This window comes from Sapajus apella, unplaced genomic scaffold, assembly GCF_009761245.1.
Source record: "Sapajus apella isolate SASKATOON/1434 unplaced genomic scaffold, GSC_monkey_1.0 scaffold173, whole genome shotgun sequence".
In the NCBI taxonomy this organism is placed as follows: Eukaryota; Metazoa; Chordata; class Mammalia; order Primates; family Cebidae; genus Sapajus; species Sapajus apella.
The window spans coordinates 16616-42098 of NW_022437113.1; the positions used below are offsets into that span (position 1 = coordinate 16616).

General features: G+C 52.1%; 1 protein-coding gene across 2 annotated transcripts in view; it reads right to left on the reverse strand.

The window, feature by feature from the left end:
* Nucleotides 1-25483, reverse strand: part of SLC25A42 (solute carrier family 25 member 42) — a 41135-nt gene that overhangs the window by 10670 nt on the left and 4982 nt on the right. For both annotated transcript variants that reach the window (XM_032267924.1, XM_032267925.1), the window contains exons 2-3: nucleotides 8170-8284; nucleotides 60-165 (exon numbers count right to left, since the gene is read on the reverse strand). In XM_032267924.1, coding sequence (XP_032123815.1) covers nucleotides 60-165; nucleotides 8170-8250 — 187 coding nt within the window. In that variant the 5' untranslated portion in view covers nucleotides 8251-8284. The remainder of the gene's footprint in view (nucleotides 1-59; nucleotides 166-8169; nucleotides 8285-25483) is intronic.

The window sequence follows — 25483 nt, forward strand, 5'->3', positions numbered from 1 at the left end:
TGAAGGAGTAGGTGACTGCCTGGCAGCTTCTCTATCACATGGGGACAGACAACACTTACCTTGGAAGATGATTTTGGTTCGGTCCAGGGGGGCTACCGCTGTTTTGGCAAGGGCGCCAGCCAGGGCTCCAGACAGCAGGGAGCTGAGCACTTGCCTGGGGTCACGCTGCAACAGAACACGTGATCAGAGGTCAGAGGGCAGGGGGGCTGCTCTGCAGAGGACCTTGCCCCAGAAGTGCCTCCCTTACACCCTCCGGGTCAGGGCCAAGGGATGCACCCTACCCTGAGTGTGTTGGCCCTGCTTGGTTGTGGGTGATCTGTGGTGGGTCCACCAGCCAGAGCCCACTGGGGACACGGTGAAAACTTCCCAGGGTGACAGGGACCATCCACATTGGAGGTGAGGTGTGCCGGCTTCACGTTCTCAGAGACAGGCTCACAATAGGACCGGCCCACCTGCGAACTTCAGTTCCCTCTACGGCCTGTGTGCCCCTGACTACGGCACTGTGGCATTTTAGGTACACAGGGACTGAAAACAGGCACCGGGGACTGCTGGGGTTGGCCGTGGGTGTCAGGCAAGCAGACCCTGACTCTGTGCCAGCCTGTCCCTTCCTACAGCTTCCGATCAGGAGTCCAGAGGTTGGCATCTGTGACTCTTCATCCAGCCCAGGTGAGGGGGTGACAACGACACTGATGATGGCTGCCAACCCTCGTCAACTGCTCCCGTGCCAGCCCAAGCCAGTGCTTTCCAGAGTCCTCTGGGGTTGCCTGAGGCCCCTGCTCCCCCACAGCCCTCCCTCCTTCCCTCGAAGGTCAAGCTGCACTGGAGTGTGTCTGAACCCTATGGGATCCACAGGGCACCACCTGCCCATCAGGTTGGAGTTTCCATTTCCCCTGCTGACTCAGCCATGGGTCTCTCACTGAGAAGTGGCAGTGGCGGAGAGCGTTCTGGAAAGGAGGTGCTCTGATTCCATTTCCAAGCAGACTCAGCTACAGGACTTACTGAAAAGTGGCAGAGAATATTCTGGAAAGTTGTGAATGGGAGGTGCTCTGATCTTCTCTTGCCCCTGTAGTGCTTTGCTGTCTGAACACAATGTGGATGGGCAGGTTGTTCAGTGACTCCCAGGAATCTGTGAAGTCTCACTGGGCGCGGGCATCCTGTGGGGCCTGGAGACCCACAATGTGGGGTTGGGGTGTATACAAGGCCCCTCCTGCCCCCATGGTACCACTGGTCCATGCAGAGAGCCAGATGCCAACAGAATCATCAGACTAATGCAAATACAGCCACCCATTGGGAACGTGCCATGAGGAGGTGGCTCACTGTTCCGTAAGAACTGGGTAGGGGACAGTAAGAGGCTGAGCTTGAAAGGATGAGGTGCAGATCACGTTGGGGTGTGTAAGTCATAGTATTAGGTGGGGAGGAATGGGGTGAGGAGCCGGGGTGAGGAGGAGCAGGGGGCCTTGGGGGACCACAAGGGGGGCAGATTTGCTGGCACAGGGAAAGGGAGGGGGCCCAGAGAAAGGAGATGGGACAGAGAGGTGGATGCCAGACCCCACAAAGCATGGCAAGCAGGCTGGTCTTTGCCCAAAGAAATGGGCTTCTTTTTTTTTGTGGGGGGGCGGGGCACAGTTGCACTCTGCTTCCCAGGCTGGAGTACAGTGGTTTAATCTCGGCTCATTGCAAGCTCTGCCTCCTCAGTTCAAGAGATTCTCCTGCCTCAGCCTCCTGAGTAGCTGGGATTACAGGCACATGCCACCATACCTGGCTAATTTTTGTATTTTTGGTAGAGATGGGGTTTCACCATGATGGCCAGGCTGGTATCGAATTCCTGGCCTCAAGTGATTCACCTGCCTCAGCCTTCTGAAGTGCTGGGATTACAGGTGTAAGCCACTGTGCCTGGCTGAAATGGGCCGTTTTTTAATACGACCAGAGTGGGGCTGGGCACCGGGTCTCACGCCTGTAATCCCAGCACTTTGGGAGGCCGAGGTGGGTGGATCACCTGAGGTCAGGAGTTTGAGACCAGTGTGGCCAGCATGGTGAAACCCCATCTCTACTAAAAATATAAAAATTACCTGGGTGTGGTAGCTCAAGCCTGTAATCCCAGCACTTTGGGAGGCCAAGGTGGGTGGATCACGAGGTCAGGAGTTCGAGACCAGGGTGGCCAATATGGTGAAACCCCGTGTGTGGGGGAAAAACCCAACAGGTGCCGAGGCAAGGGTCTGAAGCCTCAGCCTGTTCCCATATTAATACTGAATTAGAAAAGAATTAGAAATATAAGCACATAGTTATTCCTATATATCATCATATATAATCATTTAGTTATTCAGATATAAAGAAATATTTACTCAATATAACCTTTAATTTTACTAATGATTATCGGGTAATGAAGCATGGAACTGAGGTGACATTGTGAACAAAGCAATCCTAAGGCAAGATGCTCTAAGCCCTCTGTCACGCCCACATCAGGGCTGCTGGAGGGCGCCTCAGCTGTGGTACAGCGCCAGTGCGGGGAAAGCGCCCGCAGCTTAGCCAGCTAGGGAAGGAGATGTCCAAAATGACCAAGACATCTCCTTGCTGGGAGAGTTAGGAGAAAACTCCGCTTCTCCAAGTTCTTGTGGTAAGGCCTGATGGCTGTCAGGGAAGCCTGCAGACATCCGGGGGCTTCATGGTCTCTATGTGATGCTGTGCTTCAGTGGTCATATTCCATGTCTACTTTCATGTTCTGCTTCTGCACCTGGTTTCTCTTTTTCTCAGAAGATAAGAATTAGTAATAGATGTAGGGTTGTTGGACCCCAGAGGGTCGTGGGGTGTCCCTTATGCTGTGCTGAGGTACAGGATCCAAGAAGTAAAGAGACAGGACACTGAAGAACTGGTGAAGAGTATCTGGACTCGGAGGGCCATGCCACCTATGAGCGGAGACAGGAGAGGCCTGAACTCGCAGAAGGGTCTGTATTTATTAGGTACAGGCAGGGGGCAGGGTCATAAGTGAGGTCATCACCTATAGGCTTAGTAATAGGGCATACATAATCACCTGAGTCACAAGTGAGGGGCCCATTTTGTCACCTGGGTGGAGAGGGGGACCATGCTGTGCACAGTAGTAGAGGGTTGTGTACAGAAAACGTCATGTTACTGAGGCAAGGAGGTGGGCTGTGTGCAACAGGTGTTGTGTGCAACACTTCTTATCTGGGGGCTGGAGAATTCAAAGGATTTCTAATAGAAGGATACTGTAAGCCAATGCAGTAGAAGCTGACAGACTTGTGCTCTTCTATTAAGACATTTATGGGAGGATGATTTGAGCCAGTACAGAAGCCAGAAAAGACCGACAGGGTGTACAGCCACTGTGACTGGTCACACCAGAGGGGTTCTCCCTTGGTTACTTCCAGGTTCTCAGGCCTGAGGCCCACTTTCCACAGGAACTGGATGCAAAGTACTACAACTCCTTTATCAGGAGAGGCTCTTGCTTTAAGCCTGCCATACAGCGTATGCTCTTTCAGGGAGGGACGCCACCGCCTGGGTTTTGTCCTGGTCTGGCTGTTTTCCCATGTGCTGCTTCTGTTCTGTGACTGCTCCAGGCATCCCTCCTACTACAAACTACTATATGGTTACATAGAAGGATTATATAAATCAGCGCTAAATGTGTCAGTACAGCTCCGACTACAATACCTATATGATTACATAGAACCAAGTATGCTAGATGTAAGTACTAAGTATGTTTATGTAAGGTAGATATAAGTAAGAAGTGAGTTATACTTAAGGCACTAATTGTGCCTGGGGTCTGCACAGTTCTCCTTCCTCAGTGACCATGGGGGTTGTCACCCACAAATAGTAACATAAATCTTAATGTCCTTGATATTTTTGACAAGTATGGGAAAAGCACTGACACATTAAGGTTTCTCCTCGCCACGGCTACTTGAAAGTCCTGGGCCCCTCTCTCCAAGACACGTGATTGGCCTGACCCTATCACTGACCACCAATGATTCGCCCTTCCTGCCCTGCCCCCTGCTTTGTGCTCAATAAAAGTCAGAGTGTCCAGGCACTCGGGGGCCACTGCTGGACTCCGTGCTTTGGCTGGCAGTGGACCCCTGGGCCCAAACTCTGTTTTCTCTGTCGGTGTTTTGTCTTTTATTTCCACAGTTTCTCATCTCCACACCTGTAGAGAGGGGCTCACAGGACCCTGTAGGGCTGGACCTTACACCCATGTCTACTTAAAAATACAAAAATTAGCCAGGCATGGTGGCAGGCGCCTGTATTCTCAGTTACACAGGAGGCTGAGGCAGGAGAATCGCTGGAACCCGGGAGCCGGAGGTTGCAGTGAGCCATGATTGTGCCACTGTACTCCAGACAGGGTGACAGAGCGAATCTCTGTCTGAAAAAATAAAAATAAAAATAGGACCAGAGTGAAAGTGGCTCCTGCAGAAACCCAGGATAGATATGGTGGAGGCTGGAGAAGGGGAAGGGATGTGGGGGTACTTCTAAGGTATAACACGCAGCCAAAGTCAGACTGAGCAGGGCTGCCCCCACCTCCGGAGTTTGCTCAGCTCAGGGGGTGGCCCGGGGTGAAGGGCTGGGCCTGAGTCTGTCCACAACTGGCCGGAATCCCAGCTCTGCCCTGACTGAGCTCAGGCAGCGGGTGACCTCTTTGGTCTCCTAGACCTCATCTTTGAAATGGCAAGGTGCCAGCTCTCAGATCCCTTCCTGCGTGTCCTGGGGTACCCAGCAGACTTGCACCCCCAATACCATTCCACAGAACACAGCCTCCTTTTCCTCAATGCCCCCAGGGTCCCTTCTACCAGCCCAGCCCTTCCCTCCTCAAAGGGACAGATAGTACAGCGATTTTGTTTCTTTTTTTTTTTTTTTTTTTTTTGAGACAGAGTTTCGCTCATGTTACCCAGGCTGGAGTGCAATGGCGCGATCTCAGCTCACCGCAACCTCCGCCTCCTGGGTTCAGGCAATTCTCCTGCCTCAGCCTCCTGAGTAGCTGGGATTACAGGCACACGCCACCATGCCCAGCTGAATTTTTGTATTTTTAGTAGAGACAGGGTTTCACCATGTTGACCGGGATGGTCTCGATCTCTTGACCTCGTGATCCACCCGCCTTGGCCTCCCAAAGTGCTGGGATTACAGGCGTGAGCCACCGCGCCCGGCCTGCGATTTTGTTTCTGAGGCCAAACTTCGCCATGGGGTTTGGTCTTCTAGCTTCTCGGAGGCCTGTCTCTGGGGACCGCTGCCTTGTCTGGGACACACAGCAAGGTTGCAGACGTCTGGTTCCATGGGTTTTGAAAAATGTGGGTGCTTGGTGGAGATCCCAGCAGCAGTCCAAGGCCTGACCAGCTCCAGGCCAGTTTCTTCTCTGTGAATAAACTGGACCAGCTGCTCCCCTCTGGAATGGGCCTCTGTGTGCAAATGGAATATTCCATGGAGAGTGCCTCCCTGCGCCCTGCTGGAGGCACGGTTCCTCCACTTCCTCCATTAGCTGGTTACCTCTTATCAGTTTGTGACTTTGTTTGTTTGAGATAGTCTTGCTCTGTTCCCCAGGCTGGAGTGCGGTGATGCAATTTTGGCTCACTGCAACCTCTGCATCCCGTGTTCAAGCAATTCTCCTGCCTTAGCCTTCCCAGTAGCTGGGATTACAGGCATGCACCACCCTGCCTGGCTAATTTCTATATTTTTAGCAGGGATGGGGTTTCTCCATGTTGCCCAGACTGGTCTTGAACTCCTGAGGCTCAGGTGGTCCGCTCACCTCAGCCTCCCAAAGTGTTGGGATTATAGGGCTGAGCCAGCGGGCCCAGCTGAGTTCTTAACTTTACAATGTCAACTCTGTGTTGTTTGTTTGAGATAGGATCTCACTCTGCCACCAGACTGGAGTGCAGGTCCATGATCACAGCTCACTGTAGCCATGACCTCTTGGGCTCAGGTGATCCTCCCACCTCAGCTTCCTGAGTAGCTGAGACCACAGGTGTGTGCTATTACACCCAGCTAATTTTTTATTTTTTGCAAAGAAAAGGTCTTTCTATGTTACCCAGGCTGTTCTCAAACTCCTGTGCTCAAGCAATCCTCCCCCATTGGCCTCCCAGAGTACCGGGATCTCTGGTGTGAGCCACTGTGCCCGGCCAATGCCACATCTTAGGAACACATGCCCATAAACTGCACCTCTCAAAGTGGCCACCAGTGGCACCTGGAGGATGTGTGCTGGGGCCACTTCACATGCTCAGTGGAGGCTGCTGCCTCTGGCTGACACTTCCAGCTCCTCTTTAATGAACACAAACACCTTATTATCCAAAGAGCTGGGAACAGGCATCACTGAGGGGTTGAAGCTTCAAGATTCCTCCTGTGGGGAGATCCTACAAAAACCAATGCGGCCAGGCAGCCGACAGAGAGAAAGTGGGCAATCCCCAAATGGGATGTACATTGGCCGTAAACACCACAGGAAGAGGCTCAGCTTTTTTTTTTTTTTTTTTCCAAGACAGCATCTCACTCTGTCGCTCAGGCTGGAGTGCAGTGGTGTAATCTTGGCTCACTGCAACCTCCACCTCGCAGGTTCAAGCGATTCTCCTGCTTCAACCTCTTGAGGAGCTGCGAATACAGGCACGTGCTACCACCCTTGTCTAATTTTTGTATCTTTAGCAGAGACAGGGTTTGACCATGTTGGCCAGGCTGGTCTCGAATTCCTGGTCTCAAATGATCCACCTGCCTCAGCCTCCCAAAGTACTGGGATTACAGGCGTGAGCCACCGCACCCGACCAAGACTCAGCTTCTTAACCAAAGAAAAGAGACTTTGCAGAGTCAGTCCCTTCCACTGTGGAGCTGGCCAGGTGGACCAAGAGCGACGTTGTCGGGGCCTGCCAGCACAGAGGAGAATGGGCATGTATGTGTGTGTGATGCCCCGCTAGTGACCAGCACTGCCGCATTTCTGCGTGTGGTTTGGCGGCCACCGCTGCCTCGAGCTTGTCCACGTGGCAGGACCCACGCTGCAGACCCCCTCCTCTCTGGCGTGCGGAGGAACAGCTGTGTCCAGGTGTTCTTCCAGCTCTGTTGGAACCTTCACTAAACTTCAAGGCATGTGCCTGCCCTGTGCTTCAGTCACCTGGTGGTGACCCCAGTGAATAAGTCCTCCCACCTGCCTGCTACTCTGAGGTGTCACCTGGAATCCGGGGAAAGGTCGGGAGGCCCGGAAGATGACGCCACCTCAGTCTTTGATCCCGTGGACTTTGAAAACTGCCTGTGTGGGTGGCCTGAGTTGGGCCCTGGGAGTGCGATCAGTTTCTGTGTGGGGCTGAGTTGGTCTGTGTTTCGGGTTCAGGACTTCGGGGCCAGTGAAGGTTCTGGTTTCTACGGTGAACAACAGGGCTGATGCGATTGCTCTGAGAGAATATCTTTTCTTGTGGAATTGTGGACTTATGAGGTGAACTTGGAAACACAGGGTGAAGCCCAAGCACGCCCACCCACTTTGGCTCTCGGCATTTGGATAATACTTTTTTTTTTTTTTTTTTGGAGACAAGTTCTTACCCTGTCGCTCAGGCTGGAGTGCAGTGGCACGATCTCAGCTCACTGCAACCTACAAGTGATTCAATTGCCTCAGCCTCCCAAGTAGCTGGGATTACAGGTGTGCACCACCACACCTGGCAAATTTTTGTATTTTTATTAAGTACAGGGTTTCACCATGTTGCCCAGGCTGGTCTCAATCTCCTGGTCTCATGTGATCCTCCCACCTCGGCCTCGCAATGTGCTGGGATTACAGGCATGAGCCACCGCACCTGGCCTTGGCCAATTCCTTAGTGTTCAAAAATCTGAGGGAGAAAAGGGGTTTCCAGGACACATTTGACACTTCAGGCTTCCCACCCAATGCCTGGCGCTAGGTGAGGGTTGGGTCTCTTACCAGGTGGCTGGGCTGGCTGGATTCACATCAAAAGCGGGGCTTTTGGTGGAATAGAGGGTAGCTGGCGTCCTCCACTCGCCACCTTACAGTATCTAGGGCCGTGGGAGCAGAGAAGCCCCCACCGCTGCTCTGCCCTCAGCCCAGGTGGGCAGGGGTACCAAAATACACATCCTAGGTGTAGGGTGATTTGTGACCGGGCACATGGAGCACAGGAGAGGGAGCCCTGAGCCTGGGGGGAGGGGGTGGGGAGGCTGGGGCCCCAGGAGAACACCCATCCTGAGAGGCCAGGTACTTGCCTTTGATGAGACGGACGAGGACAGGACAGCCTCGGCATCCTCACGCAATCCCACTGGGCCTTCCTTCACACCATTACCCATACCAGGCCTGCTTGGGACAGTGGGAGACTCAGTCCTGGAGAAGTAAGCAGGGCTGTTAAGATACTGCGAGACCCTGAGAGATGGCGGGTGTCCCCACCAGCCTTTTCCTATCCTGGTTGTTGCCCATGCTTGTCGCGAACTCCTGGGCTACATCGATTCTCCCGCCTCAGCCTCTCAAAGTGCTGGGATTATAGGCATGGCCACCGTGCCTGGTTAGCTCCCATGCTCTAAAATCATCCAGTGAATGAAAACACATTACTGCAAAATGACGCAAAGGGTGCAGAGGCCCCAGAGCAGGCATCAGTGCTGATGAGTGATGCTGTACAAAGTGTCCTCGGGATTCTGCTACACATGCCTCCACTGATTATTACCCAAAGATAATGGATAATAGTGAAGATGGGCCTATGGGCACTGGCTCTGGGAGAAACAGCTGCTTTGAACATGGAGCTGGAGAGAAAAGATGAGCCTGGGGCATGTGGAGGTGCCAGCCATGGAGGGCGTGCTCAGAAACAGAAACCAAAGCAGTTGAGTGTGGTGAGGGGGTCACGGGCACCCACTCAAAGAGCCCCTGATGGTCAAATCTGGAACAGTTTGAGTGGAAATGGGGAAAAAAAATAAAGCAGTCACGGATGAAAGCCTGAACTATAAAATAAATAACCATGAGTCCATATGATATTTAAAAAATGACAGAATAAGTAAGTATAAGGCTGAGCACAGCGGCTCACGCCTGTAATCCCAGCACTTTGAGAGACCGAGATGGGCAGATTACCGGAGGTTAGGAGTTCGAGACCAGCCTGGCCAACATGGTGAAACCCTGTCTCTACTACAAATACAAAAATTGTGGGGCCTGGTGACACACACCTTTACAGGCAGTGAGATTCTCCCTGCCACTAGGTGATAGAGCAAGACTCTCCCTCAAAAATACATACATATGTACATACATAGATACATACATACATACATAGCATGCTAAAACAAAGAAAGCCTGGAGAAAACCAGCAGTTTCTGGGGCACGCCAAGTTCACATGTTGGTTGTCTATAGCTGTAAGAGTAGCCCAGTAATCTGGCTCCTCTTGGTCCAGGACCTCCAAAGCACATGGTCCCAAGGGGCACTGTGGAGGGTACCTCCGAGCCAGCATGGCTACACCCAGCGGCTGCATGCAGAGGGGCAGGGCAGGGCGCCAGCAGCCCCAGTTTTCAGGGAGCCCATTGCCCTTCTTAGCAGAGTGTACCCTGACCCTGGCTCCCTCCCCTCCCCTCCCCTCTCCTGGAAGCAGGGTGCCTGGGGCCATGCTTAGGCAAAGGCTTTCCTTCCTCCAGGACCTGTCTCCGCTCTGCAGGTACGGGTGAGAATGGGGAGAAGCTGCAGGTATCCACACAACAGAATAGTGGCCATTGGCCGGGTGTGGTGGCTCGCACCTCTAATCCTAACATTTTGGGAGGCCAAGGCAGGCCTCACAGAAGTTTGATACCAGCCTGGGCAAAATGGCAGAAGCTTGTCTCTACTAAAAATACAAAAATTAGCCAGGCATGGTGGTAGGCACCTGTAATCCCAGCTACTCAGGAAGCTGAGGCAGGAGAATCGCTTGAACCTAGGAGCGGGGGTTGCAGTGAGCTGAGATCACATCACTGCACTCCAGCCTGAGTAACAGAATGAGACTCCTTCTCCCAAAAGTAAACAAACAAAAAGAAAAACAGTGGCCATTGTTCAGAGATCCCTTTGCCCTCTGCTCTGGAATCCTCCCAGCCTGACCTGAGGAGTCTCAGTTCAGCTTCACAGCTGGGGAAGCTGAGGCAGTTTGGGTATTTGCCTGAGGCCACAGCCACGGCTAGTGCTGGCCTAGCTGGGCTGAGGACAATGGTGACAATCAGTGCCACTAATGACCGGGGCACTGTGGTTCCTCTTTAGCCCCCGGGGTGAGGTGCTGTTTCCCTACTCTGCAGATAAGACCCAGGGAAGTTTGGCCAAGTCCAAGGACAGAGGGAACTCAGGCCCCAGTGTAGGACTCCAAAGCCACAGCCGGGTCCTTCTCCATGGAGCCTGGCCCCCAGCCACCAAGGTGAGTCTCAGCATGATTTCATCAAGCACTCTAGAGGACCATGTACCCCCTCCTGTTATTTTTTTGAGATGGGGTCTTGCTATATTGCCCAGGCTGGTCTAGAACTCCTGGGCTCAAGTGATCCTCCCATCTTACCTCACCTCCCCAGTAGCTGGGATTACAGGCATGAACAACCTTGCCCTGCCCATGTGCCCTTACTCAAGACTTTGCTTAACCTAAAGGAACAGCCAGTTCCAGAGGCATAGGAGGGCAACTTCCCCCAGGTGACCCGCACCTGGAGCTCTTGGGTAAGGTGGGTTCAGCCAGGCGCCTACTCTATTCTTAGGAGGCAGCCCAGCCTGATGGGATGGGATGGGTTACGCTCTACCTCCTGGAGGGGGAGCACTGATGGATAGGACTTGTAATTACAAGTATTGATCGACTTACCACCTATGCAACTTACAACCATTCGACTTTACGACCATAATCGCTAGCCACGACTGCTCTGCGTCTGGCAGCGTAAATGTTGCCCAGCTGGGCGTACGGCAGTGCGGACCAGCTTCCGGCAGCACTACCATCTCCGCGTGCACCATTTCAACTGTACATATAGCCTACTCAACTTACGACCAAATCGTGTTAAGACCGGTCCGTGGTCCCCACCGTGATTGTAAGTCGAGCACTAGCTATATTCCACAGGGACGGCAGTCTCTCTTCCCTCGTTTATTTTTCAGTCATTGATTCTTGTCTGTGTGGCCCTGTGGATACCCACTTTGCACTCTCCATTAAACCCAAACGCTCTGTTACCCTCGGGGCATGTGATGCTATACATCCACCTCCGTAGGCAAAGAAGCGGGTTTGGGGAGGGAGGGTGGGTGGAGATTTCACTGTGACAAAGAAGTTGCCTCAAAGACTCAGGTGGCTGGAGAAGCTGAACCGGACATACCTATGTCCATGCATCTGTGGGCCCCAAACCTGACTTAGCAGATGCAGAGGGGAGGCAGGGCCTGTGGTGGATGTGGGGAGGGAGATAGTGTGTGCAGGGCTCCGGAGGTGCTTGCAGTGGCATGCAGGGGTGCTGGGGTACAGGCAGGTGTATGCAGGGCCTGGGCATGCTGGGGTGGCGGGGTGCAGGCAGGTGTGTGCAGGGCCCCAGAGGTGTATTTAGAGGCAGCTGGGTGCAAGAGGTGCCTGCTGGGGCAGTGCGGTGTGGGCATGCAGGAGTGAGGTACCCTTCACTTTTTCTGGGCTCTCTGCCTCTTGCTTAGGCTGCACCTCTGCTGTGTCCTCACTGCTCCCATGACCTCCCTCTACAACACTCATTCACTGAGCTGGCCTGGCCTGGTGCCTGTGCAGTGAGTGACGAGGGGTTTGCCAATTCACGCCTTCGCCTGGAGGAAAGAGGAGCCCCAGAAGGGGCTGAATAACGCGACGGGGCAGGGCGGGGCAGGAGGCCAGAGAGCCGAGGCTGGAGGTCCTGAAACCCTCTTGTCCTGACATTTGGGGTGACTGTCCTGGAAAGGGAACCTTAAGGACCACCATCATGGGCTGTGTTGGGCTGAATACTGGCCCTCAAAGATGTCTGCACCCTAAACCCTAGACGCCGTGAATATGCGACCTTACATGGCAAAAGGTACTTTTTAGACGTGACTAAGTTGAGGGTCTTGAGACGAGGGAGACTGTCCTGGATTATCTGGATGAACCCAGTGTAATTGCCAGGGTCCCCATGACGGGGAGGCAGGAGAGGCCAGGTGCAGTGGCTCACACCTTGTAATCCCAGCACTTTGGGAGGTGGGAAGATCGCTTGAGGCCAGGTGAGACGAGCCTGGGTAACAGCAAGATCCCATTTGTACAAAAAATTTAAAAATTAGCTGGACGTGGCCAGTCATGATGGCTCACATCTGTAATCCCAGTACTTTGGGAGGCTGAGGCAGGCAGATCACCTGAGGTCAAGAGTTCGTGACCAGCCTGGCCAATATGGTGAAACCCCGTCTCTATTAAAAATACAAAAAAAAAGCCGGGCGCGGTGGCTCAAGCCTGTAATCCCAGCACTTTGGGAGGCCCAGGCGGGTGGATCACGAGGTCAAGAGATCGAGACCATCCTGGTCAACATGGTGAAACCCCGTCTCTACTAAAAATGCAAAAATTAGCTGGGCATGGTGGCGCGTGCCTGTAGTCCCAGCTACTCAGGAGGCTGAGGCAGGAGAATTGCCTGAGCCCAGGAGGCGGAGGTTGTGGTGAGCCGAGATCGCGCCATTGCACTCCAGCCTGGGCAGCAAGAGCAAAACTCCGTCTCAAAAAAAAAAAAAAACAAAAAAAAATACAAAAAAAAAAATTAGTTGGGCATGGTGGCATGCGCCTGTAGTCCCAGCTACTCAGGGAGGCTGAGGCAGGAGAATCGCTTGAACCCAGGAGGCAGAGGTTGCAGTGAGCCAAAACTGAGACACTGCACTCCAGCCTGGGCTACAGAGGGAAACTCCATTTCAAAAACAAAAAAATTAGCGGGGTGTGTTGGCACGTGTGTGTAGTCCCAGCTACTTGGGAGGCCAAGACGGGAGGATGGCTTGAGCCCAGGAGTTGGAGGCTGCAGTGAGGTGTGATCATACTGCTGCACCTCAGCCTGGGTGACACAGCCAGACCCTTCTCGAAAAAAAAAAAGGCCAAGCGCGGTAGTTCATGTCTGTAATTCCAGCACTTTGGGAGGCTGAGGCAGGTGGATCAGTTAAGGTCAGGCATTTGAGACCAGCCTAGCCAACATGGGAAAAACCCTGTCTCTATCAAAAAATACAAAAATTAGCCAGGTGTGGTGGCAGGCTCCTGTAGTCCCAGCTACTTGGGTGGCTGAGGCACGAGAATTGCTTGAACCTGGGAGGGGGAGGTTGTGCCACCGTACTCCAGCCTGAGTGATGGCGCAAGACTCTGTCTCAGAAAAAAAGAAAGAAAAAAGATAGAGGCAGGAGAGTTGGCGGCGATCTGAGTGCGCTCTGCTGCTGGCTTTAGAAGTGGAGGGAGAGGTCCTAGGGGGATAGAAGCTGGGAAAGGCAAAGACACACATTCTCTTCTGGAGCCTCCGGAAGAAACCCAGCCCTGCGCTCCCATTTTAGACTCCTGGCGTCCAAAACCAAAAGATGATCAACGTGTTGCTTTATGCCTCCGCGTCTGTGGCGGTTTGCTACAGCGGCAACAGGAAGTGAACACAGGCTGTCGCAAGGAAAGAGGAGCAACTGGCCCAGTGGCCAGGGGAGTGACAGGAGGCAGACATCAGGCCGACATCCAATAACCAGACTCTAGAACTGCCAGCCCTTGAGGGTGATCTCTCCCATGGCAATGTGTACCCAGACTTGCAACCAGTGACCAGGTGATCAGGCCGGCCTCCCTGAGGGGCAGTGTCCAAGGCATGGCAGAGCCACATTCCAGGCACAAAATGCAAAGGCCCTGGGACTAGCGAGAGAGGGAGTGGGTCTCCAGGGACAGAGGGTCACTCAGCTGAAGGAGGGAAGAGGACAGCAAGGCAGGGAGGCCAGCGGATACCTTGGGACGACTTGGGTGACAGCGTGGGGCCTGGATGGTGGGCTTTGGTGGAGGGAGGCGGCAGGCATCTCAGGAGCCTATCCAGGTTCTGCCTGAGACCCAGAGATGGTGAGGCCATTTCCTGGGACAGGGAGGCTTGGATGGGTTGGGGGAGGAAGCCCCAGTTCCCATGGCCCCCACCCTCAGTGGCATTTTTGTCTTTGTCACTATAAAGAATAGGTGGTTTTCACCCATCAGCCCCCACCTCAGCTTCCAAAGCGAGAAGAGGTCATCAGAACTAGTGGTACCACCTAAGTGTCTCATGACTGCTAGGAACACTATGAGGACAAGACATGAAATATGCCTTCATTTATTTATTTATTTATTATTTATTAAAGATGGGGTTTCTCCATGACGGCCAGGCTGGTCTTGAACTCCTGACCTCAGGTGATCCACCCACCTCAGCCTCCCAAAGTGCTAGGATTACAGGTGTGAGCCACTGCGCCTGGCAGCCTTCATTCATTTGAAAACAGAGAAGCCAGCTGGTGCTGGAAACAGCTTGTTTCCAGGTTCTTGTTGTTGGGGTATCACTTCCTCTCCTCATCACCCCCACCAGGCTGGTCATACTGGTTGTCCCTGTGGTTTCTTATGGGTCCAGTGCTGGAAAGTCACCATAGGGCCACTTGGGACATCCTATAGAAATGTGCCCCAATGACAAGTCTTCGGGGAGAGAATTTCTCCCTCCCTCCCTCCCTCTCTCTTCTTTCTTTCCTTCCTTCCTTTCTTTCTTCTTTCTTTTTTTTTTTTTTTTTTTTTTTTTGAGACCAAGTTTCGATCTTGTTGCCCAGGCTGGAGTTCAATGGTGCAATCTCAGCTCTCCACAACCTCCACCTCCCGGATTCAAGCCATTCTCTTGCCTCAGCCTCCCAAGTAGCTGGGATTACAGGTCTCAAACTAAGCTGATGCAATGTGCTCACCTCGGCCTCCCAAAGTGCTGGGATTACAGGCATGCACCACCATGCCCAGCCTTAATTTCTTCATTTTTTGGTAGAGATGGGGTCTTGCTATGTTGCCCAGGCTAGTCTCGAACTCCAGGCTTCAAGCAATCCTCCCACCTCAGCCTCTCAAAGTGTTGGGATTACAGGTGGGACCCCCCCGCCGGCTTGGGAAGGACCTATTTCAACAGCAGAACCCTGTGTCCCTGAGCCTCGTCCAAAGGAAGGAAGAGGATGCTGTACTTATGGGTGAGACCCCCCTCCTCTTCCCTCCTTCCCTTCCGGTTTCCTTCCTCACGGGTCCAATGGATGGGGGGTGGGGCTGTTCTCATCCCTAAAACGTCACTCCTGGGGCACAAGCAGTGACCCTTCACCCTCAGTCACCTGCTAAGGAAGCATTTCTCTTTGTAAGCTTGAAGGCAGGTTCAAGCCCGCTCTGTGTTTCACCAGGTGAGCACTCTCAGGCAGGTGTCCCAGCTCCCAGGACCTCGGCTTCCTTGTCTGAGAGTTGGTCTCACCATCCCACCCCAGCGCCGGCTGACGAGCCTACACACGCAGAACATGCTTTCTCCTCCTGACTCCCATCCTGCCAAGCATCTGGCTAAAACCTGCCAGGCAAGCACTTGGAGAAACTGGCGCCTTTGTATGCTGGGAATGTCAGATGGGGCAGCCCTTGTGGAGATCAGCCTGGAGATTCCTTCACAAGTTACACAGGGAGCTACTATTATGGCCCAGCAATTCCACTCCCAGGCACAGAACCAAAAGGTCCACACAAAATCATTGTACATAGGGCTGGTCACGGTGACTCACACCTATAATCCCAGCACTTTGGGAGGTTAAAGCAGGAGGATGCTCGAGCCTAGGAGTTCAAGACCAGCCTAGGTAACATAGTGAGACCCCAACACAACTGAAATAATAACAACAACAACAAAACTAAAATGCTCCTGGCAGCAAGGTTCACAACAGCCAAAAAGTGGAAGTAACCCAACTGCTTGTCAACAGATGAATGGATATACAAAATGTTCACACAATGTAATACTACTCGCCATAAAAAGGAATGAGGCTGTGATCCATGCTACAACATAGATGAACCTCAAAAATACAATACCGTGTAGAGAGGCCAGACACAAAAGGCCACACAGTGTGAGATTCCATTGATATGAAATGCCCAGAACAGGAAAATCCACAGAGAATGGAAGCAGATTGGTGGTTGCCAGGGAGTGGAGGGTGTAGAATGGGGATGGGATTTCCTTTTGGGGGTGATGAAAATGTTCTGAAATTGGCCAGTCGTGCTGGCTCACGCCTATGAACCCAGAACTTTTAGGAGGCCGAGGCAGGCAGATCACTTGAGGTCATGAGTTCAAGACCAGCCTGGCCAACATGGTGAGACCCCCCCATCTATACTAAAAATACAAAAATTAGCTGGGTGTGATGGCATGCGCCTGTAATTCCAGCTAGTAGGGAGGCTGATGCAGGAGAATCACCTGAACCCAGGAGATGGAGGTTGCAGTGAGCCGAAATCACGCCACTGCACTCCAGCCTAGGCGACAGAGCAAGACTCTGTTTTAAAGAAAAGAAAAGAAAATGTTCTGAAATCAGATAAAGGCAGTGGTGGCACAACACTGTGATTGTACTGTATGCCACTGAATTGTTCACTTTAAAAGGCTAAAAACAGCAATTTTTAAGCTATGTGCACTTTGACACATGTACAAAAACCTGCCCAGGTTCCCCCCAGCCCTGGGAGGCCCTTCTCTGCTCCAGCAGAATCACAGGGTGGTAGGAGCCTGGGTATAGCCTGGGCTGACTCGGGCAATGTTCATGAACTTGCGTCTCCCTTTCCTTATGGATCCTTCCCTCCCTACTAGGTTACTTGGAATCAGAGTAGCTGCTGGACATTCATATGTCACTCCCTGTGTGTATGTGCACTCCATGTTCACCGTGTACATGCTCTGGGGAGGCACACCCTCATGGGCTCAATCACTACTGGAAATGACGCAGACGTGGATGACCATGTGCAGAGTCTATGGGGAGGAGGGACATGGGGTGGGAGAAAGGGGTCTATCCTGGGATCTGGAAGAAAAGGAGTACACCAAGGAGAGAGAACAGCAAGAAGGAAGAACCCCAAGGCTGGAGTGAACTCAGGCTGACCAGGGAAACGAACAGACTGAGGCTGCATCAAGCACAAATACCTTCATGCTGAATGCAACTGGGCCATTGCAGGCTGTGCTTGTAGGAAGATACAAAGTGCCCCTACTGCCCTATGCCAGCTGGGTCTCCCACCTCCAGACCTCTCCTTCCGCCCAGTACAGCCAAGATTCCTGCAAGCCATGCCTGCCATAGAGGCCTCTCCCCACAACCTCCCCATATACAGCCCTGGACTTTGAAGACCTGCCCAGCAGCATATGATGGCAATGATGAGCACATTCTGTGGACACAGCCCTGAAGACCACCCACAGGAGAAGGGGAACACACGTGTGGTATATCCCATGATGGGATCCTATATAATACCAAAGAACAAGCTGCTGCTACATGCGACAATATGGCTGGATCGCATATACACACCAGTGAAGGGCAGACGCCAGACAAAAGGTTGGGTACCGAATGACTCTTTTTTTTTGAGTTGAGGTCTCCCTCTATCACCCAGGCCAGAGTGCAATGGCACGACCTTGGCTCACTGCAACCTTTACCTCCCAGGTTCAAGTGATTCTCTTGCCTCAGCCTCCCGAGTAGCTGAGATTACAGACATGTGCCACCACACCCGGCTAATTTTTTGTATTTAGTAGAGATGGGGTTTCGCCATGGTGGCCAGGCTGGTCTTGAACTCCTGACCTCAGGTGATCCGCCCACCTCGGCCTCCCAAAGTGCTGAGATTACAGGTGTGAGCCACCACGCCCAGCTGCGTGCTGAATGATTCTGTCTACATAACAGTCAAGCACAGCAAACAAAATGTTTTACACACATCCAAATGCCTATACTTGCCACCACACGGATGAGCCCTGAGGATGTCATGCTGAATGAAATGAGCCAGTCACAAAAGGACAAATGCCGTACGAATCCACTTATACGTGGTCCCTAGAGTCGTCACATTCATAGAGACGGAAAGTGGAATGGCAGCTGCCGGCGGCTCAGACTGGGCAGGCGGGACAGAGAGTTAGTGTTTAACTGGGACAGAGTTTAAGTTTTGCAGGATGAAAAGAGTTGTGGAGGCGGATGGTGGTAACGGCTGCACAACAGTGTGAATGCACCTGATGCCGCTGAACTGAACACTTAAAAATGACTACAATGGGCCGGGCGCGGTGGCTCAAGCCTGTAATCCCAGCACTTTGGGAGGCCGAGGCGGGTAGATCACGAGGTCAAGAGATCGAGACCATCATGGTAAACATGGTGAAACCCCGTCTCTACTAAAGATACAAAAAATTAGCTGGGCATGGTGGCGCGTGCCTGTAATCCCAGCTACTCAGGAGGCTGAGGCAGGAGAATTGCCTGAACCCAGGAGGCGGAGGTTGCGGTGAGCCGAGATCACGCCATTGCACTCCAGCCTGGGTAACATGAGTGAAACTCCGTCTCAAAAAAAAAAAAAAAGACTACAATGTAAGTTTTAGCCATTTTAAAGTACTGTATATTTTACCACTTTATTTATTTTTGAGACAGGGTCTTTCTCTGTCACCCAGGCTGAAGTGCAGTGGCACGATCATGGCTCACTGCAGCCTCCAACTCCCTGGCTCAAATTATCCTCCTACCTCAGCCTCCTGAGTAGCTGGGACTGCAGGTGTGGGTCACCATGCCCAGCTAAATTTTAAATTTTTTGAAGAGATGAGATCTCACTATGTTGCCCAGGCTAGTCTTGAACTCCTGGGCTCAAGCCAAGCCATCCTCCAGCCTCTGCCTTCCCAAAGCACTGGAATTACAAACATGAGCCATTGCGCCCAGCCTACTGCAAATTTTAAGAAACACCAAGTACAAAACACATCTCTGGTGATAAAGATTAGAACAGTGGTTACCTCTAGGGGGCATGTCAGGGAGGGGCACGAAGGAGCCAGCTGGAGGCTCGAAAATTGTCTTGATCTGGTTCCAAGAATGAACAGATATGTAAAAACTCACTGAGCTATATATACACTTAGGATTTATGTGCTTTACTCTATGTAAGCTATTTCTCAATTTAAAATGCTTAAACAGGGAAAACAAAACACCTCTACCACAGCCCCTCCCAGGCCAATGGACACCGAGCCTGGGAGTGGGGCAGGTACGCAATCTGTAATTCCCAGGGGACTTGAATGGGCTTTGGGCGTGGATGTGTTCAGCTTGCTCTTTCCCACCTTCTTCTCATCTGTGGACAACACCTATTTTGTTTGTTTTTTGAGAAGGAGTTTCGCTCTGTCGCCCAGGCTGGAGTGCAGTGGCAAGATCTTGGCTCTCTGCAACCTCCGCCTGCCGGGTTCAAGTGATTCTTGTGTCTCAGCCTCCCCAGTAGCTGGGATTATAGGCTGGCCAATTTATTTATTTATTTTTTCTTTAGTTGGGGTTTCGCCATGTTGAGCAGGCTGGTCTCAAACTCCTGACCTCAAGGGATTCACCCGCCTCAGCCTCCCAAAGTGCTGGGATTAGAGGTGTGAGTCACCACACCTGGCCGAGAACACCTGTTGAAGATCTTAGCAGTGACAAAAAGCCTGGAGGAGGCACTGAAGCTCTACATTTGGTCCACGCGCACAGTGGCCATCCCTACTGAGGACAGCATTCTGGGAAACCACTCGCTCTGCTCTCCAACACTATCCTCCCCTTGACTCCAGGGTGACCCAGGTGACCATGATCAGGTAATGAGACTTCACACTCCCCTAGGTTCAGGGTGCTAGCCCCAAAGACTGAGACCTGGGACTTTTAAGGGAACCATCGGGCCAGAGAAGTCCTCTTTCTTCAGGGGAGGGGAAGCCAGTAGGGTGTGAGGCTGCAGGGCATCGTTGGCACAGTTAGGGGGGCAGAGCAGGGCCAGGAGGCAGAGGAGGATACTTGCAGGCTAGGGGGATCTGGAACCCAGTGGTGCAAAAGCACATGGACTTTGCTGTCACGGAGCCCGGGAAGCACCCTATCCGGTTCAGTCAGCGTGGATGGCTTTCTGTCACTTGCAGCTGCCACAGTCCTGACTCATATGCTGTGCTGGGGTAGACACCTCATTCTCCCCTGGCCTTGCACAGTATTTACAACCACAGATGGCAGTGTCCCGTGGCTCCAGGAGCCCCAGCCTTGCTGCGTTCACGCTAGGTACCTTCCCCAATACCTAGGACGTCAGTGCTTTCTAAAGTGGGATTCAGGTGTCCCCGCTAGGGTGACAACCAGTGGCCAGGCACAGGGGGCCAGCCCCAAATAACACACATGTATCTTTTCCCATGCTGTTTCTGTTCAGGCAGTCTTTCCATTCATCAAACAAAAAACAAAGCTCGGTGGGGAATGAGGGGATGAGGTGGGACATGACTTACTAAACAGCATTATTCAGGAAACGTGAACCTGGAGCATGGGCTCTTCGATAACTTGTGATCACACCAACTCCAGCACAGAACCTTCAGAGCAGTGGGAACACTGGTGCCAAGCAAGGTGGCAGTTGCTTGGGAGAGGGCAAGACAAGCTGCTTCTTTTTTGTTTGTTTTGAGACAGGATCTTACTCTGTCATCCAGGCTAGAATGCAGTGGTACAATCATATCACACTGCAGCCTCCATCTTTAAGGCTCAAGTGATCTCCCACCTTAGCCTCTGAATAGCTAGAACTATTACAGGTGTACACCATCATGCCCGGATAATTTTTTTTTTTTTTTTTTGAGACGGAGTTTCGCTCTTGTTACCCAGGCTGGAGTGCAATGGCACGATCTTGGCTCACTGCAACCTCCGCCTCCTGGGTTCAGGCAATTCTCCTGCCTCAGCCTCCTGAGTAGCTGGGATTACAGGCATGCGCCACCATGCCCAGCAATTTTTTTGTATTTTTAGTAGAGACGGGGTTTCACCATGTTGACCAGGATGGTCTCGATCTCTTGACCTCGTGATCCACCCGCCTGGGCCTCCCAAAGTGCTGGGATTACAGGCGTAAGCCACCGCGCCCGGCAGTTTTTAAATTATTTTTAGTAGAGATGTGATCTTGCTATGTTACCCAGGCTGATCTCAAACTCCTGGCCTCAAGCAATCGGCCTGCCTCTGCCTCCCAAAGTGTTGGGATTACAGGTGTGAGCCACTGCACCCAGCCACAAGGCTGCTTCTTGTTTTGAATCAGGCAATTTCAAGCCCAAGCATTCTATAAGCTCCATGTACAAGGACTATCCTCATACACACACACACTCACACACACACACACACACACACACACTCATATGCACACGTGCCTGACTCCCTTAAGCCTGTCTCATAGCTTCCTGACCAGCCATAAGACAGGCCCACCATTTATGCTGTTACCTGGTGGGGACCACCATACGACTGCCAGCTCCACCCCTTGGGACTCAGGAAATGTCGGTACAAACGTGGGGGGTGCAGTTTCTCTGTGGATGGAGTGTGTTATAAGCCGCCGTGAAACGGATCCTGTAATCTCTCAGTAAACAGAGCCAATTAACATCCTATCTGCCAGTTGATAAGGGCTGTTTTCTTTTCTAGTTAATAGGTATTAACTCTGCCTAAGGGATCCGGGCACACCTTACATAATGGCTGCTCCCTGTTAACCCTGACCTGTGGGCTGCCTCACAGATGGCGAGTTTCTTCCTGCTGCATTCGCTCTGGGTACTTTTCAGACAATCTCTGGTTACAGCAACCCTTGCTGCAGTCTCTTTGGGGGAAACACCCTGAAAGATCCAGGAAATTCTATGGTCAATCACTGTCCTCTGTCCTGGCAGACAGTGCTGCTCACATCTGTCACCAAAGGCCGTTAGATGTGATCTAAAACAATCCAAGGTACTGGATGGTACTCACATCCCTCCACTAAGAGGGTGTAATTCAGTCACTGTCCTCGTCTCAAAAGCCCTGTTTGGTTGGGCGCGGGGGCTCACACCTGTAATCCCAGCATTTTGGGAGGCCAAGGTGGATGGATCACTTGAGGCCAGGAGTTCAAGACCAGCCTAGCCAACATGGTGAAACCTTATCTCTACAAAAATACAAAAATTAGCTGGGCACAGTGGCTCACACCTGTAATCCAAGCAATTTGGGAGGCCGAGGCAGGCGGATCATTTAAGGTCAGGAGTTCAAGACCAGCCTGGCCAACCTGGTGAAACTCCATCTCTACTAAAAATATAAAAATTAGCCAGTATGTTGGTGGGCACCTATAATCCCAGCTACTTGGGAGGCTGGGGCAGGAGAATTGCTTGAACCCGGGAGGTAGAGGTTGCAGTGGGCCAAGATCGCCCACTGCACTCTAGCCTGGGCGATAAAGGCTTTCTCTAAAAATAAATAAATAAATAAAAGGCCCTATGTTCTTACCACAAGGAACCCGACACAGCAATCCACACTTGGTTGGCCTTCAACAACTATTTGCTAGACAAGTGAATTAATTCCCTGGACATGCCAAGTTTTGCTTGGCCGGTCTCCAATGCCAGCAAACTCCTCTGCATCCTTCAAAGCTCCTAAATGTCCTGGCCTCACCAAGTTAGCTGCTCTGCCCTGCACTGAGCAGTCTGTGGTTCTCTCCTGCACTTGAGGGGCCACTCTTCACTTGCCTCCCTGCAACCAGGCTGGGGGTTCCCTAGAATGCAGGGGTCCATGTCACACTCAGTGTCCATGCCCAGCAAGGAAGCAGAAACCTAACACCTGCAGACGGGTGCTTTTGCCTGTTGCTGTCCGTCCTCCTGCCCTTCAGCCATCCCTCCCACAGCAGCAAGAATGCACCCCTTCAATGATTCTCTTCCTCATGGCCACACAGCAGCATGCACAGGCTCCCTGCCACCCCACACTGTGTTGTGGTAAGATGGGGTCTAGCATGTGACACCTTGGATGTGTCACTAGACCTCCACACAAGCCACATACAGTGGCTCACACCTGTAATCCCAGCACTTCGGGAGGCCAAGGCAGGAGGATCACTTGAGGCAAGGAGTTCAAGGCTGGAGTAAGCTATGATCCCACCACTGCACTCCAGTCTGGGTGACAGAGTAAGGCCCTGTCTCTACCAAATAAATAAATTAGCCGGGCAGGGTGGCACACACTTATAGTCTCAGCTACTCAGAAGGTTGAGGTGGGAGGATCACTAAGCCCAGGAGGTCGACGCTGCAGCGTGCTCTGATCACACCACTGCACTTCAGCCAAGGCAACAGAACAAGACCCTGGCTCTAAAAAAAAATTTAGGCTGAGTGAGATGGCTCATGCCTATAATCCCTGCACTTTGGGAGGCCGAGGCAGGTGGATCACTTGAGGTTAGGAGTTTGAGACCAGCCTGGCCAATAGAGTAAATTCCATCTCTACTAAAAATACAAAAATTAGCCAGGCATGGTGGCAGGCACCTGTAAGCAACTACGCGGGAGGCTGAGGCACAAGAATCGCTTGAACCCAGCAGGCGGAGGCTACAGTGAGCCAAGATCAAGCCACTGCACTCCAGTCTGGGCAATACAGCGAGACCCTGAAAAAACAAACAAAAAATTTAAAGTAAAAAATAAACCTCCCCATTCCTCGATTTCCTCATCTGTCACCATCTTCACAGGATAATGCCACTTAAATGGGTGACAAGTGTTGATAAGTATCGTTCTGTGTAATAAGGAATCAGACAGGGCTGGGGCAAATCCCATTTAACATGACCTCGGCTTACTAAGCATGCTTTTGAGACACTGACACACGGCTTCCCCATGATCGGTGACTGAAATGTACATATTCACCGGGCGCAGGGGCTCACACCTGTAATCCCAGCACTTTGGGAGACTGAGGTGGGAGGTTAGCTTGAGCCCAGGAATTGGAGACCAGCCTGGGCAACACGGCAAGATCCTACTTGCCTAATCTCACCACCTGAAGACCCTTACACATTCTGGGTCTCCCCATGCCAGGCAGAGCATCCCCCTACAGGTTAATTAATCTCCCTACAGTGTGAAACAAAACTTAGACGATTTGTCCTGCTACTCATCAAAGAACAATCCTTTATTTTTATTATTATTTTTGAGACAGATGCTCGCTCTGTCACCCAGGGTGGAGTGCAAGTGTGCAATCTTGGCTCACTGCAACCTCGGCTCGCTGCAACCTCTGCCTCCCAGGCTCAAGCAATTTTCCTGCCTCAGCCTTCGGAGTAGCTGGGATTACAGACACCCGCCACCACGCCCAGCTCATTTTTGTATTTTTAGTAGAGATGGGTTTTCGCCATGTTGGCCAGGCTGGTCTTGAACTCCTGAACCTCAGGTGATCTGCCCACCTCAGCCTCCCAAAGTGCTGGAATTACAGTCGTAAGCCACTGCACCTGACCTAGAACATTCCTTTAAAAGCACCTCCTACCTACCAAGCATGTCACCAACATGGTCACCACCATTTAGTACAAGAAACAGTGCAATCTCTGACTCTGACATTCAAGGCTCACTATTGTCTGGCTGTAACTCACGAGTTCTGAGCAAATGAGGCTGCTCAAAGCCCACAAACATGTGCCCGTGCTGCTTCCCTGCCATCATTCTTTTGCCTGGGATCACCTTCTGATCCCAAACCTGCCCATTCTAACACACCCCCTCCCCAGCACGAGGCTGCCACAGCTTCATTGCACCAGACCAGCCACAATGTGATGGCCTGGTTGGCAATGGGTGGTGCCACGAATCATGCTAGAATCAGGTTTGTCAGTCTGACCCCTCCTCTCACACAGGGACCTTGTGAGAAGAGAGCGCTGCAGAGGAAGGAACGTGCCCACAGCAGGAGGGGGTGGGGTCTCGCTTGTTCCCCCAGAGCTGAGCCACTCTGCCCAGTGTTTCTAGGACCACCTGCCCCAGGATCTCTGGGAATGTTTGTACAGGATTCCTAAGCCCCACCATAGATTTACTAAGTCAGAACTGCCAGAGGGTGGGGTCTGGGAACCTGACCTTAAGACAGCATGAGAATGAGGCTCACTGCACTAAGAAATACTGCAGATGTGGTGGGTCTTGGGCTAGTGTAACTGTAATACAGGCTTGATTGAAGTGTACATATTCAGGCTGGGCGCGATGGTCACGCCTGTAATCCCAGCACTTTGGGAGCCCAAGGCGGGTGGATCACAAGGTCAAGAGATCGAGATCATCCTGGCCAACATAGTAAAACTCCATCTCTACTAAAAAACAAAAATTAGCTGGGTGTGGTAGCACACACCTGTAGTCCCAGCTACTTGGGAGGCTGGGGCAGGAGAATTGCTTGAACCTGGGAGGTGGAGGTTGCAGTGAGCCAAGATTGTACCACTGCACTCCAGCCTGGCAGCAGATCAAGACTCTGTCTCAAAAAAAAGAAGAGGAGATCCAGGAGTGGTGTCCTGTGCCTGTAGTCTCAGCTCCTCAGTAGGCTGAGGTGGGAGAATCACTTGAGCCCAGGAATTCGAGGTTGCAGTGAACTATGATCACTCGCTGCACTCCAGCATGGACAACATAGCAAGACCCCATCTCTAAAAAAATAGAGAGAGAGGACACAAAGAGACATACAACAGGGAGAAAGCCACGTGAATACAAAGGCAGGGACTGGAGTGACGTGGCTACGAGCCAAGAACTCCAAGGTTTGCCCAGAGAAAGGCCTGTGAAGGACTCCCTTGGA